General features: G+C 40.3%; 2 protein-coding genes across 7 annotated transcripts; both read right to left on the minus strand.

Annotated features, from left to right (window-relative positions):
- Window positions 1–1544: 1544 nt before the first annotated feature.
- On the minus strand, window positions 1545–5443 carry LOC115681754 (putative pentatricopeptide repeat-containing protein At1g16830). Of its 6 annotated transcripts, none has more exons than XM_056311872.1 (5): window positions 3234–5443; window positions 2941–3099; window positions 2339–2742; window positions 2152–2234; window positions 1545–1947 (listed from the first exon to the last, which is right to left on the minus strand). In XM_056311872.1, the coding sequence occupies exon 1, from the start codon at window positions 5350–5352 to the stop codon at window positions 3343–3345; it is 2010 nt and encodes a 669-aa protein (XP_056167847.1). In that variant the 5' UTR covers window positions 5353–5443; the 3' UTR covers window positions 1545–1947; window positions 2152–2234; window positions 2339–2742; window positions 2941–3099; window positions 3234–3342. The 6 variants fall into 6 exon arrangements, with proteins under 6 accessions (XP_056167847.1, XP_056167849.1, XP_056167848.1 ...); XM_056311874.1 differs by having other exon boundaries at window positions 2423–2742; window positions 2941–3102; XM_056311873.1 differs by having other exon boundaries at window positions 2355–2742; window positions 2941–3102.
- Window positions 5444–7620: 2177 nt separating this feature from the next.
- On the minus strand, window positions 7621–13198 carry LOC115681727 (uncharacterized). The gene is made up of 9 exons (XM_056311741.1): window positions 12896–13198; window positions 12376–12555; window positions 12174–12249; window positions 10895–11024; window positions 10612–10729; window positions 9513–9604; window positions 9346–9415; window positions 9163–9248; window positions 7621–8647 (listed from the first exon to the last, which is right to left on the minus strand). The coding sequence occupies exons 1-9, from the start codon at window positions 13037–13039 to the stop codon at window positions 8554–8556; spliced, it is 990 nt and encodes a 329-aa protein (XP_056167716.1). The 5' UTR covers window positions 13040–13198; the 3' UTR covers window positions 7621–8553.
- Between the last annotated feature and the right edge of the window lie 729 nt (window positions 13199–13927).

Below are 13927 nucleotides of genomic sequence, written 5' to 3' on the forward strand. Positions count from 1 at the left end.
TAATTGTGCACCATGACCCTACTATTAGTCAGCACGCGTGCTTGTATAGAAAAATCACGCTCAATTAGGTATTTTACTAACATTAGGAGAAGATGAATTTAATATTTTGTTAGACATATTAATATCTTTTTGCTGAAAATTGCATATCATCGATCAAAACCAAAGAACTTAAGACGATGAAAGAGAAATTACGTTGTCGAAAAGGGATAAACAAGAACACCAAAAAGAGTTATCAAATAGGTATTTTACCAACAATAAGAGAAGAGAAATATACAATTAAATAAATGAGGTTGATCCCTTTCGATTTGCTACTATTTCGCCAGACTTTCTCCCGCGATGAAATATTTTTCATTGAAATGGTTCTTTCATTTTTATTAAAGGGGATTGGGGTTCTTCGGTTTTTACCTTACTGATTCGCATTGCACTTGTTTTTCTTGCTTAAATAACCTTTACGTACGTAATAAATTCTTTTGTTCATAAATAATTTGCGCAAATGCAAATCAAGAATTGCTTGTTTAAAAATATGCAAGCAAGTCCTGCACGCCTTTCTATCGAGTGCAATTTGATATGCCAAGTGCAATTTGATAGTTCCGGCAAATTGAGGAAGCGACGTGACCTTTTTTTTTTTTTAAAATAAGTACACTGAAAATCTTAAAACTTATCAGAAAAACATAATTGAGTCCTAAGACTTCAAAAGGTACAATCCAATCCTCAAACTTAATGCAATCGAGTAAAAAAATGCTATCCAATCTTAAAACTTATCACGAAAAAGCAATCGAGCCCTAAAACTATCATAAAATGCAATCAATGAAATGGCCTAATTGGACCAATCATACATATTTTAGAACTTGATTGCACTTTTTGAAATTTTTAAGCCTCGATTGCACTTTCATGACAAATTTTAGAATTTCATTGTACTTTTTGAAAATCTTACGATTAAATTGCACTTTTATGATAAGTTTTAGGGTTTCCGATACACTCATCCTTTTTTTTTTATAATACTTCCTAATTTAGGCCATGTTGGCAAGTGAAAATCAATTGAGGTTAAAAAGTCTAACACGGATTAATTTTTTTGGTGGGGGCATAACAAGTATGGGGTTGTTAAAAAGGATCAATCAAAATGTCCCCACTTTGGTTTGACTAACAACTGAAAAAGGGTTAGTTTCGCACTAATCAAATGGCTATAAAGCAGCTTCACCCCACAGACAAGATTATCCAGACGCATTTAGAAATTAATTGGGCACCATGACCCTATTAGTCAGCACGCGTGCTTGTAAAGAAAAATCACCCTCAATAGGAGAAGATAAACTTAATATTTTCTTAGATATATTAACATTATTTTTGTGAAAGATTGCATATTATCAATCAGAATTTTTATCGTAATTTCGTTATTTTCCAGCTACATAGCCGTGGTAATTTTCTGCATTTTTATCGTAATTTTGTAAAATGTCCAAGTGAGACGGTATATAACAACTTTTTGATGATAAAAATCTTTGCCTGCTTTGTTGCCAATGAAAGTCTTGACGAATAAATTAAGACAAAAATAAACTAAAAGGACTCCCCCTAATAATCATCCAATATGTCTACAGAGTAGAGATGTAAGCTTCACTACTCTCTGTTTTCTTCTTCTTTTTCCTCTTTTTTTGGCTGCAGAATACAATCCAAAATTTACGATACCGCAAAACGAAGCTTATACCATGGCGTCGTGAGCGGCACGCTCGACTCTATTAATCAGAAAGGTGGATGCATTACTAGCTTCAAAGGCTCCACTTTCTCTCATCGTAAAAGAAATTACAGGACTAGCTAATCTATAAAGATGAGGGTGAGATACCTAGCAGCAAGTAATGGGAGTGTCAATCGCAACCACCGGCGATCGGGCAGCGCATCTGCATATAATAGAGAACCGCCCCGCATTCTCTGTACATTGAGTGTAAAAGGAAGACCCTACTGGCACGTAGGAAAAGAGTCGTGAGCAAAACAGATAAAAAAATTTGGATTAATTACTTTAAGGAATGCAACCTATTAGCTAACTAACAAATGCAGAATCATAGCAGGTACTCATAAAGTCCATTTCTAGTTTTCATGTGCCAAGCCACAGCACAAGGTCACCATGTTACGAAGGAAGATTTCCGCGAAGGAACAAGAAATTACCTTACGAGACCTGAATTATTGAGACATAACATCAATGAACTCTTGGGGTTCTTTGCGACGGCATGGAGCAATCAACTCTCGTCCTGAAATATCAAGAGAAATCAATTCAACATTCAGTGAAGTAAATCAACACTGGCAGAAAACCTTAACAACTTTTCAAAATTAGCCATGAACAAGACCCTCGCACCACTTCCAAGTATTACCCCTCCATCTCCGATGCGCCAAGAAAACAAATAAGGAAAAGATACCAATGAAGATAGGCAATAAAGACCTCCAACACCAGAACATGGGCAGAATTGAGGTTGCTCTGCATGGACCAAATCGCAAGTTCCATTAATATTAGGATTTTCTGCATCATTAACACCTGCAGCAGATTGCAGTCCAGCAGAAGCAATTTCACATGAAGAGAAAGATACTTCAGATCTCTCCACAACATCAGGCTGGCACAAAACGAGTTGATATTTTCTGAAGTATCTTCCTACAAGTATCAATTGCTGCTAAAAGGATCTTGATGGAAGTCGAATCAGGTGTAGATTGCAAATATCATTGTCACATGACTCGCACCGACCATTTCAACAGAAACTCAAGTACCTGGAGCCAAGGAGGAAGTTACAACTGCTGTGGAAGAGGATCCATGACAAACAAGTTTTGAGTAAAAAAATAACAACTAGCTTGTCATGCTTCGGTCAACAAGTTGCACAACAACATGCCAGTCCAAAATTTACACCAACTCTTAATCACTGAAAATTACGAAAAAATAAAAGAATCTCCATAAATTTTATAACTAACCTTCATGGCAACAGATTACTTCGTCCAACCCTTTCACCTTAATTTATGCAAGGAAATCTTCTATCGATTGATCAAGACACCATTTCAACCACTCCAGTGTACACAACCCTGTCAAGTCTCCCTTCTCAGATAGCACCATCACATTGTAGATGTTTTTATCTGCTACGGAAATGCCAATATGCAAAACTAAACAGCATTAACCAAGTTTTCTAAGTTCATCACCAAAACACGTAGAAAATAGGAGAGACTGATGTGATCCTGGACTAGTGAAAAACCACAAAGAAGAAAGGTACCTCAATATCATCCCCCAAGATATATACCATTGACAAGCAGATTTTCCTCGGTACTAATAATCACAGGTTGCTGTCGCTTTAGCTCTGTACTTCGTCCACTAATCATTCCTCAACCCACTGAAACAGCCATGTCTGACATGTCCTCAGAGGATGATGCGTCTAAAGACAAATTACTTTCTGAAAGGCTTAAGGGAACCAAAGAATGTATATCTCCTCCTATACATGCATCCTGCACAAGTCCATGACTACATAATGAAATTTCCTCAGCAGGAAACAATCCCAAATCTCTCATCTCAATTAACAGACCAAAAGCCAAACGTGAACCACGTGATCTGGAAAGAAAACTACATATCCTATTAATATTGTTACTGCTTAACAATATCCTCCCATCAACCATTTCGCGCAGTACCTGGGTCACCATTTTGGCATCTTTATCTTTGCAAAAACCAGAGACCATCATATTATACACTTGCATATCAGGAGATATGCCAACCCCCTTCATCTCATCATACAAGGCAGTAACTTCATGACCTCTACCACCCCTAAAAAGCCCACGAATGGCCACTGTGTAGGATACAACATCCACCTCATATTTCTCCTCTACGGCTTTTCTGAAAAATCTAATTGCTTGATGGCATTTACCAACTTTAATTAGACCATTGATGATGGTTGTATGTACATGAGCATCAAGATCAGAACCACTCCTTACAATACCATTATACACATTTAGTGCTTCATCAATTCTTCTTGCTCCACAAAGTCCGCTCAACAATCCAACAAAACTGTACTTGTCTGGTGTGAAACCACTATCGATCATAACGTCATACAAATCTACAGCCAGGGATGGTAAACCAGCCTCGCAAAAGTAACTCAAAAGAGAGTTATAAAGCACTAGGTCTGCCTCAATGTCAAGTCCATTCACTAACTCGGGCATAAGAGAGAACCTCCTCGAACGACAAAGGGTCGTCAACAATGAGCAGATAGTGTAAGAATCAGGTACCAGATTTCGTTCGGACAGACTAATGAAAATACAAAGCGCATCATCAAACCGCCCATTCTTACAGAAACAATCTATGAGTACATTACAAAGAACCAAGTCAGGAGCATTCCCTTTTGACTCCATGACACTTAATATCTTTACTGCACGATTAACCATCTGGGATTCCATGAATCCTTTTATTAGAGTAGTGTAAGTAACAACATTAGGGGTACAGCCACTTTCACCCATCTTCTCCAACAAATATCCCGCCATATCAAATCGCTGAAGCCGACAAAACCCATTTATTAAGATGCTCCACGCATTTACAGATACAGCACCGCCCATCGTTATCATGAGTGTCAACACTTGAGTTGCCTCTACTAACCTACACTTCTTTACAAAAGCATTTAAAACCATCTCAAGCGTCGCGATATTGGGATAAAAACCACTCTTCAACATACTTCTGACAACATCCCTTATTTTACCGGGCTCATCTACTTTACACAAATTACACAACGCAATATTAAAAGATAAAAAGTTCGGAACCTGGGTCTGCTTCAAGACCTCGAGAGCAACATCAACCCGTCCAATCTTGAACAGCACGTCCATCAATACGTTGCGCGCGAACGTGTTGGGAGTGAAACCGAACCTCCCCATTTGCTCGAAAGCCTCGAGGACCGACTCATACAATCCTCCACGCCAGTAAATCCTCAACAGAAGGAGCAAAGTCTGCGCCTTTATCGCGCACCCGATACTCTCCAGCTCCCCAACGATGCAGCTCACGGACCCGTGGCGATCCCCGAGGCGCGCTACCACGCCAACCATGCGATCAAACGAACGCCGATCGTGAAAATAACCGGGCTGCTCTGCGCACCACAGGAAGAATCTCAGAGCAATCAAATCGGAGGGGCAGCTCGATAGGGCGGAGCACACGACGTCGGGCGTCAGAAGGGGCCTGTTCTTCTCGGAAACTTGGCGAATTCGACGGCGATTTTCTCGGGAAGAAGAGGCGCGAGCTCCGCGAACGGAGGATTGAGCCGGCGACGGAAGAGGGAGATCGACGAGGGACGCGGAGGGGAGGCTCCGAAGGGCGTGGATTCGAGCACAGCGACGCGATGTCCATCGGAATCGCCATAACATTGCTCGCCCGAATTCATACCATGAGAGCTCGCGCAGGGGAGGGGGACAACTGTGGATTGCTACGAAAAAGAGGGAGAGAGAGAGAGAGAGAGAGAGAGAGAGAGAGAGAGGTTCAGGGTTTTTGCATCTGTTAAACCCTAGTAGACAGAGCAAGGATTTTGCATTTTTTTTTGTTCCCCCGCTTTGGATAGGTATACCAAAAGTCCTAAAATTAAAGGCGAAAATGCAAGTCTTAAAATTTTCGAATAATGCAATCGAGTTCTAAAACTTGTAATTTCGGTATAATTAAATTTATGTGTTAATTCCGTCTAAATTGATGGATGGAAAATTATGACGTGGCTTTATATATGGATTTTTCTATCTTTTGTGGCCGTTTACTTGACTGAATCGTTTAATGCGGATAAAAACAACACCGTTTCTTCCCCTTTTTAACCCTTCAAAATGGCATCCGCTGTGTAAATACTAAGCTCCAGATCGTATTGCAATCCCCGATTTTAGTGTGACTTGTGCTAAAGCCAAATCGAAGAATGGCAACCAAAAGAATGAGGGTATTAATGTCTAAATCGAGTGGAGTAACTCGGAGCTAACCTGCTATCATGGTCTTCAATCACCAATCACCACGACAAAGATAAGGGAAAAGGTAGAAAGAAGGGTTCCGTGATTGTGTTTAGTTCGATGATTCGGGTTTCTACCATCTTTTCATTTGGGTTAATCAGAAGATATTAAATTGAGTAAGGGAAATGATACTCGACCTCCTTGAAAGGAATTAAGCACTGTGCGAATCAAGCCAGTTGAGGCACAACAAGGTCAATGTGAGCTCATCGTTTGCTGAAATCAAGACTCAAAAGGTAAATTATAGACAGTTTAAAGGAGGAGCTTGCACCAATCACTCATACAATTCACTTACCGTGCAACATGCTTTCGTGGAGAAGTTCTAGCATGAGATAAGTGAGGTTGTGCACTGGCCTGAGGGCTTTGGATTTGATGGTTGTTGTTGCTGTGATTGGTACCTTTGTCTTTGTCTTTGAAGCTCTTTAAACTACTCGTTTGTTTGGCACCCTCAACAATCCTGCACCAGTTGTCCAGGCTACGGAAAAATGAACACGATTTTAGCTCGAAGAGACAATGAGATGCACTTACAAAATGTTAAATATCAACTCCATTTAGAATCAGAAGGTTCGTCTTAAGGTTTGTATAAACACACATCCCGACCATTTTGTTCTTTGGTTATGATTGTCCTTGCAGCTTTTCTTTTAAGCGGTAGCTGTCTTTAACGGAAAAATCATCAGACATGAGAATCAAATGACAACCCGTGATTGCATGGGGATCGAGGTATTAGTTCTGGGATATTCTGAGGTCTCCCCCGAGCGTTTGCACTGGCTTGACCATACTAACTTACTTGATTAGCAGTAGCCCAAGAAAAGGCATTGCCTGGCTACTAGATCCTCTTATATCTGCACTAGCCTAAGCAGAAGCATTGACCATGAAAAGCAAATTGAAACGAGTGCGCGCACGATCCCCTTCGATCATGCTCATAAGCGAGCTTCTTGTGAGTTAACAATGTGAAACAAGTGCGTGCACATGAGGTGCAACTGGTGTAACTACTCACGAATTTCATACAAAGAACACCAGTTTCCGTAACCGATCAAGGTTATACTTGAGAAACTAGGTCATATACTCAAATTAGCTTCACGCAGAGACGATCATGCACAAGAGAATCACCTGTTTATCTATTCTCAGGCTCCGTATACAGTTCGAATGCAGGAATAGGGTTTAACATCGCCTAGGCTTTCACAGGAGTATTGCAAGTAGTCCAACTTAGCAGTAAAAGAAGCCATCTAACTGCCTCGTTAGGTTATGCTGCTCTCTATTTTATCACTCACAACTACCTCCGGGCTTATGTGAGGCAAGCATGCATGAGTAGAAGCAAATTCTGTATCTAATCCAGCTTTTCTGGCACGATGCGAATGCAACAATGATTTTGATCTCGAAGGTCAAGATACTGAAGCTAGAAATGATTATCATATTACAAGTTTTGTAGCAAACACGACCATACAGTTCCAAAGTCCCTTAATTCGTCCAATATCCAGCCTCAATGTCGAAACCTGAACAACTTTTTGTTCTTCAGACATGATTATTGCTAACCGTCCCATTACTGCAATGATTTCTTTAACTAAGAAACCATAATAAGTATTATAGTGCTTAGTGGGAAGGCTCCCATGTTTTGTATCAGCCATATCCCAAATTATAGAATTTGCAACAGACAAATTAAACAAATTGGAGGATTGAGTGAGCGCATCATGTCAGCACCTGACTTTGAAATTTCAAGTTCATACATCAGAAAGCTCTTATGACTACGATTATCCGAAAATTGAAGATATGCCTCGAAAGAACTTTCTGTACAGTTCTAAATTCAAGATAAGATCTGCCCCGTGAATCTGTCAACTTAAGGGAGGGACGCTAATCTAAGAGCACTCCTGCCTAAAAGCAAAATCACCTGTTAGAAAAAGCAGCTGCAGCGCTTGGACCTCCTCAGAAGTACGGCGCTTTCTCATTTGTTAATTACCGAGCCTGTACCAAAGTCACAGCAACTTGTAATCTCGATTCTCTGAATAATTCTGCCAAAACAGTGTAATGACTTCCTCGCTTGGGACACAAGGATATTCAACTCGCTATATGTCTATGACTGATGTTGTTATAATGGCAAGAGTAATAATGCTATGAGACAGTTAAAGATGATAGAGGGTGTTTTTCCAATGTCCGAATATCGTTATCTCCATGTCCATGATATGTTTAGGCTTTCAATAGCCCACTACATCTGCATGACATGTCATCTACTGATGGACTTTGTGATTGCTTATGTCAATGAACTGAATGGCAACTGAGGTGCTAAAGCAAATAAACCAAATATAGTGCAGACTGATGCACCAGACAAACGTACAGATAAATATGTCAACCTCTATAAACTAATCCAGGCAAAAGTATGTCCTGCTTAACAAATGCATGACTTCAGTAACTATAACATGGCCAGATGACATGTTAATGATACAACTATCTAGGTGTTCTCATCCACATGAAGAGAGAGATGCCAATGTTCATGACTTGATGGTGAATGGATGCATGGAACAGCTGCAAGATGCATCCTATGATCAGGCAGTTCGATTTTGTTGAGCATGAGAAACAGAGTACGTCCCCTTCAAGCTACTGATAAGTCATAGTCTGTGGAGCTCCATTGGCACCTGGAGCTGCAACAAGCTGGCTGGCATCCTTTCTTTTCCCAAATGGGTTCTTTGAGTATGTAATCGTGTGTCAAAGAAATGACAAGACAAGTCACAAAAAGCCATGATGATATAAAGAATAAATGTAAAACAACAGACATTATGTGTTCAATATGTGTTATCAGTAAAAGAGCACATAAAATGGAAGTTCAAAAATCACGATCTCGGTAACTGCTAAATTCAAAGCTAGACAGGAAATCAAGATGTCATTTAAGGTATACTGATGGATAAGCCTGCCAACTGCTCAAAACAGTCGAATTAACAATGACAGTAAACAGCCACACGAACACAACTCCAAACTAGAGTGTTGACTTAAAGGCTTGATATAATTGTTCAATCCATATGCTGCAAACTTTGGAGATAACACCCAATTCTAAAGACAGTTCCTAGGAGATAGTTCATCTGCATCAGTGTCTTTCTACATCCTCAGAATAAATTGAGCTAACAAAGTTCTATTAGTGCAACGAAGGTGAAAAAAAGAGAGGATGGCAAGAATAAACAACCCATTCACAATAGTAAGATCGCAAAAGGATATTGAATTCGCATGCCAACAGAACCAGAGCTCGAGATAACAGCACCCTGCAAACTGTGATGTACATTTGTGGCGCTATTAACATCCTGCCCAAACAAATGAATGAATTTGTTGCATGAGACATGATAAACAATGTTCTTAGCATCCAATGACGTGAAACTAGCATGGTAGCAGAATTCTTACTTCAAACTCAATGAAGCAAACCGTATGTCTTTCCTGCCTAAGGATCTTCATCTGCTTAAAACCAGGTTGCCTGTGTAACCAGATTCCAAATTGGTGAAAAATGAAGTTCCTCCAGCAGCCATGTCCTAAATAGGCAAGGGGAAGCATGAAAAGGTAAAACTTCTTACACAGAGAAAAGACCCCTGAGCTCTTCCTCGTTCACATTCTCCCCAAGATTCCCAATAAACAAGGTATTGCATGGGGGATTGTCTTTCATGTTCTGCAAAACCATCATAAGGAATATGTAGGCTTTCCAACAATTTACCAAACATGACAAAAGCCACACTTTAGATTGGTTGTAAAAAAAAACAAAAAGGAAACAAAAGAAATGCTTGATAAAAAAATACTGAGGCACATATAATGTTTTCCTACTCGTATTTTTTTCTTTTTCCACCACTTTGTTCTAGCATAAAAACCGAGATAATTAATCATCAGAAATACAGAAGTGCCCCTGCCCAATTCTATTAGTGACGGATTAGACTCAGAGAAAGAGAGAGAGATAAACAGACAAACAAGACTCATTGGTCGAGAGACAGGATGAGCACCATTAACCAGAATAATTAGTAATTTCCCAAGCTTCACAGGTAAAGCGAATAAGAATTGCTAATGACCCAAATGGCAAGGGGACATAAGCAAGGAATTATTTGTGCATGTTTTGTCAAAGTGGCAACTTGAAAAGGACCTTATAATATTTTTAAAAGGTCTACGAGCATACGTCTAGCTCAATATCCTTACAAAAAAAAGATGAGAGTAGAGACTCAAAAAGGTGTTGACAAAGTTTGCAAGGAGAACATCCTCATATCACGTCAACAGGATGGTCTGTGTACTAAACTAATGCATGCTCTATATTTACAATCAAGAAAATAATATCTGGCACAAGAAACCTATTAAACAAGGAAAAGTATCTAGCAAGTTGACATCATTTGAAGTGTAGTTAACTTATACAAGTGGAGCGAAAAAAATTCAATGACAACATACATAATGCAACTATTCAATTTCATGATCGGATCAACTTCAGCAGTACAGAAAAGAGGAAACCATTTCAACTTTGCAATTCATCAAAACCACTTCAATTATGTTGATAACAATACGATGCAAGCAAGCTTGATTAAGTTCTCATAAAAAATCATAATTTGAGGAAAAAAACCGAGTTGACATCTATATGAAAGATTAGCCATAGCAAACATTCACAAATGTCACAACTAAAGTAGAGTAATTCATCTCTACCTGTACAGGCACATAGTTGGTAGGTGCTGGAACAGGAGCAGGAGCAGGCATTGGCACCGCAGATACAGGATAAGCTGCATATGGATCATAAGGTGGAGGAGGAGGGGGAGCCATATACCTAAGATACATAAACAGCATCTGGTGAGAACACTGCTGCAGAAGGTGCTTCCTTATAGACAGCAGCGCAAGCCTCTTATAAACCATCCATTTAGTTCACTCTTTTTCCGTCCATGCAATTCCTTCCCATTATAAAACATAAGCACTGGCAAAAAGTATCTATTACCCATGTGGTCCCCAAACAGGTGCTGGAGGGGGGTGAAATGGAGAGGGACTGGCATAGCCAGCGTGGGTATAGTCACCACCAGTTCGCATGCGTTTACTTTGGTCGTAAACTCCAGAATCTGCCACAATTCCTGCATATAAATGGATATCAGAATCAAGAATTTCAGTTGCAGTTGTTGATCACACAACAATAATCAGCAGGGAGGGGAGGTAAGTAAGATATATTATTTAGAGGGCCAAATGTCTGACCCTTTTAATTTTTTTTCCATTCATTTAACCTTAAATACGCTTACCTACAGCCTTTGAATCAACTACAATAAATTCAATGTTTTAGGTAGAAAACAAGCTTGTTCGCATAGATGTTCATGCTTGGTGCTAATAGTCAAAAAACTACAAAGAGAATCAATTAATTAATTCTGTGGCTACCAATGACCAAGGTTTTTCGATGTTTGGCTTGGATTAATCTCTATTTAGAGTAAAACAGCCAGGTTGGAAAGGACTAGAAAACAACGAAGAGTTAATAATTAGTAAATGGCCCCCCTTTGGATGTTTCATATCCTTCAGCTCCATCGAAAGAATAATAAGGTCAACTAACATAAATCTAACCTTAAATAGGCTTACCTACAGCCTTTGATTCAACTACCACAAATTCGGTCTTTTAAATAGAAAACAAGCTTATTTGCATAGATGGTCATGCTTGGTGTTAATAGTCAAAAACTACAAAGAGAATCAATTAATTAATTCTTTTCGGCTACCAATGACCGAGGTTTTTTGACGTTTGGCTTGGATTAATCTCTATCTAGAGTAAAACAGACAGTAATCTGGCTTGGAAAGAATGAGAGAACAACGAAGAGTTAATAATTACTAAATGCCCCCCCTTTGGATGTTTCATATCCTTCAGCTCCATCGAAAGAATAATAACGTCAACTAAAGCCACAAAGGTGTTATCGGTACAAAAGAAGTTATCTCGCACAGAACCCAAACATAACGGCGAACATCTTTCCCTTCAAGTTCAACTAATGAGTGTCTCCTCTGACTAAATTGTTGACAGGGTTATCTATTTACTTATAAAATTTCTGAGCATCACTTGCCCCTTATAGGTTTTGTTTTAGCAAAAATTGGATCTCGAATTTAATGTCTGAGTGAGAAAGCTGGACAAAATAAAAATAACGATAGAGAAATACTTGAGTAATCATTAATTAAGACCGTCTCAGACAGCAATCTGAGACAGCATATATCAGCTCGAGATAGTAATCATAATATGGCATGCTAGAGCTCACCTCTCTTGACAAACAGATTCTTCTTGGCCATCTCGGTGTGTAAGACGGATTTTGACTCCGCATCGAAAACCATATCCTAACCACCCCGTGGACAAAATCAGTCCACGCACCCATAAAGGGAAAGAATGCCAAAATAACACACACAAAGAGGACACCCGGCAAATTATAATCAATCAGCACAATGCGCGATTCCACTTCCCACCTGCAGCGTGTCCTTAGCGGCAAGCGCGAGCTGAGCCGTCGAGAACAGCGCAAAACCCATAGGCTTTTCGCCTTTGAAGTTCACTTGCGACGCCTCGTAGCCGGGCAACCACCTGAGCAGATTCTGGAGCTCCCTCTCTTTGACATCGTCCGGGAGGCCGGTGATGAAGATCGTCCGGACCTAAACACATAGCATACACACACACCCAATCACTTCGCCAGCTCTTCTAGCAAAGGAGAAGCAGAGCTCGTAGATCAAAGGCCGTCAACAGAATTAAAGAGTCAATGCTGTCATATTGAGCTTTCAGATTTCACTGAGATCACCCCACAGCACAAGATCATAATCCTTAACAGCTGCTAACGTCGGACAAAAAGGATTCCGACTTCAAATTAGGGTTCGACTGCTTCCACTCAATCTCGAGCACCTCGATACACACGCATGGGCAAAAAGCTAAAGCACGCAGCGGCGAAAACGCGAAAACCGCAAAATCGCCAAGGAGAGAGAGAGAGAGAGAGAAGACCTCGTCGTGAGAAGCGATGGGAGAGGGGTGGGCGTGGGGCGGGGGAGGGGGAGCGGCGACGGCGGGCGCTGGGGCTGGGGGCGGAGCGGCGGCGGTGGCGGGGGCCCATTGCTGGTGGTAGGGGTGCATTCCAGCACCTGCCATATCCTCCCTCCCTCTCTCTCTCTCTCCGGCGAATTCCTTCCGATTTGCCGGCGAGATCGATGAGCTCCGCCGCTTTCCGATTCGGATTTGCACTCCAAGAAGCTCTGGAATTGGGGGAGGACGACGAATCTGTGCGCGTAGGGTACCATCGCCACCCCCATCGTCGCTCCTTTTTGCTCATAACCTTGTTTTTCCCGTGTTGCCCCTGGCGAACCGGACCGGTCTCCGACCAAGAAAAACCGGACCGGTCTCCGACCAAGAAAAACCGGACCGGTCCGGTCTGGGTGGCTTCCGAGGAATGAGAAGCTTTTCTTTTTTTCCACAATGGCAAACAAAATAGTGAAAGTAAGGAAAAGAATAGAGATCGTAGAGGTAGAGGGTATGTCCGTTTGGACTTATAAGCAAAATGTTTTTTTTTCATTCTTACCCTTCAAAATAAAATAAAAAATTATTCAAATTTCAAAATATTTATAAAAAAAAAAAGCGCTGTGAACCTTCCAAGAGTTTCAAATTTAAAAAAAATATATATGTGTGTTACTAGATTTTATTCATATAAAATATAAAAATCAGTACAGGCGTACTCACCTCAATTCAGTACAAAGAAAATCCACCACCCACCTCTCCCTCCCTAGAAAGACGGCCATAGTGATTCTCTGTCTACGGGATTTTATAGTTAATAACATACTTTCTTTTTTGAAATCTTAAATTATCGCGTACGTTCGAAAGTTATATTTCAGTTCATATATAAAAAGAAATATAAATATCGTGAGACCCCAAACGCACATCAATAAGTTCTCGTGCTTTAGCGCGCTATCTCTCTCTCTCTAAAATCCTATGTGATTCTCCTTCATTAAAATTTCCCAGGTTCATGTTTTTCCCGGGGAGTAT

This window comes from Syzygium oleosum, unplaced genomic scaffold, assembly GCF_021117445.2.
Source record: "Syzygium oleosum isolate NSW1041296 unplaced genomic scaffold, Sole_v2.1 Sole_v2.05, whole genome shotgun sequence".
NCBI classification, from domain to species: Eukaryota; Viridiplantae; Streptophyta; class Magnoliopsida; order Myrtales; family Myrtaceae; genus Syzygium; species Syzygium oleosum.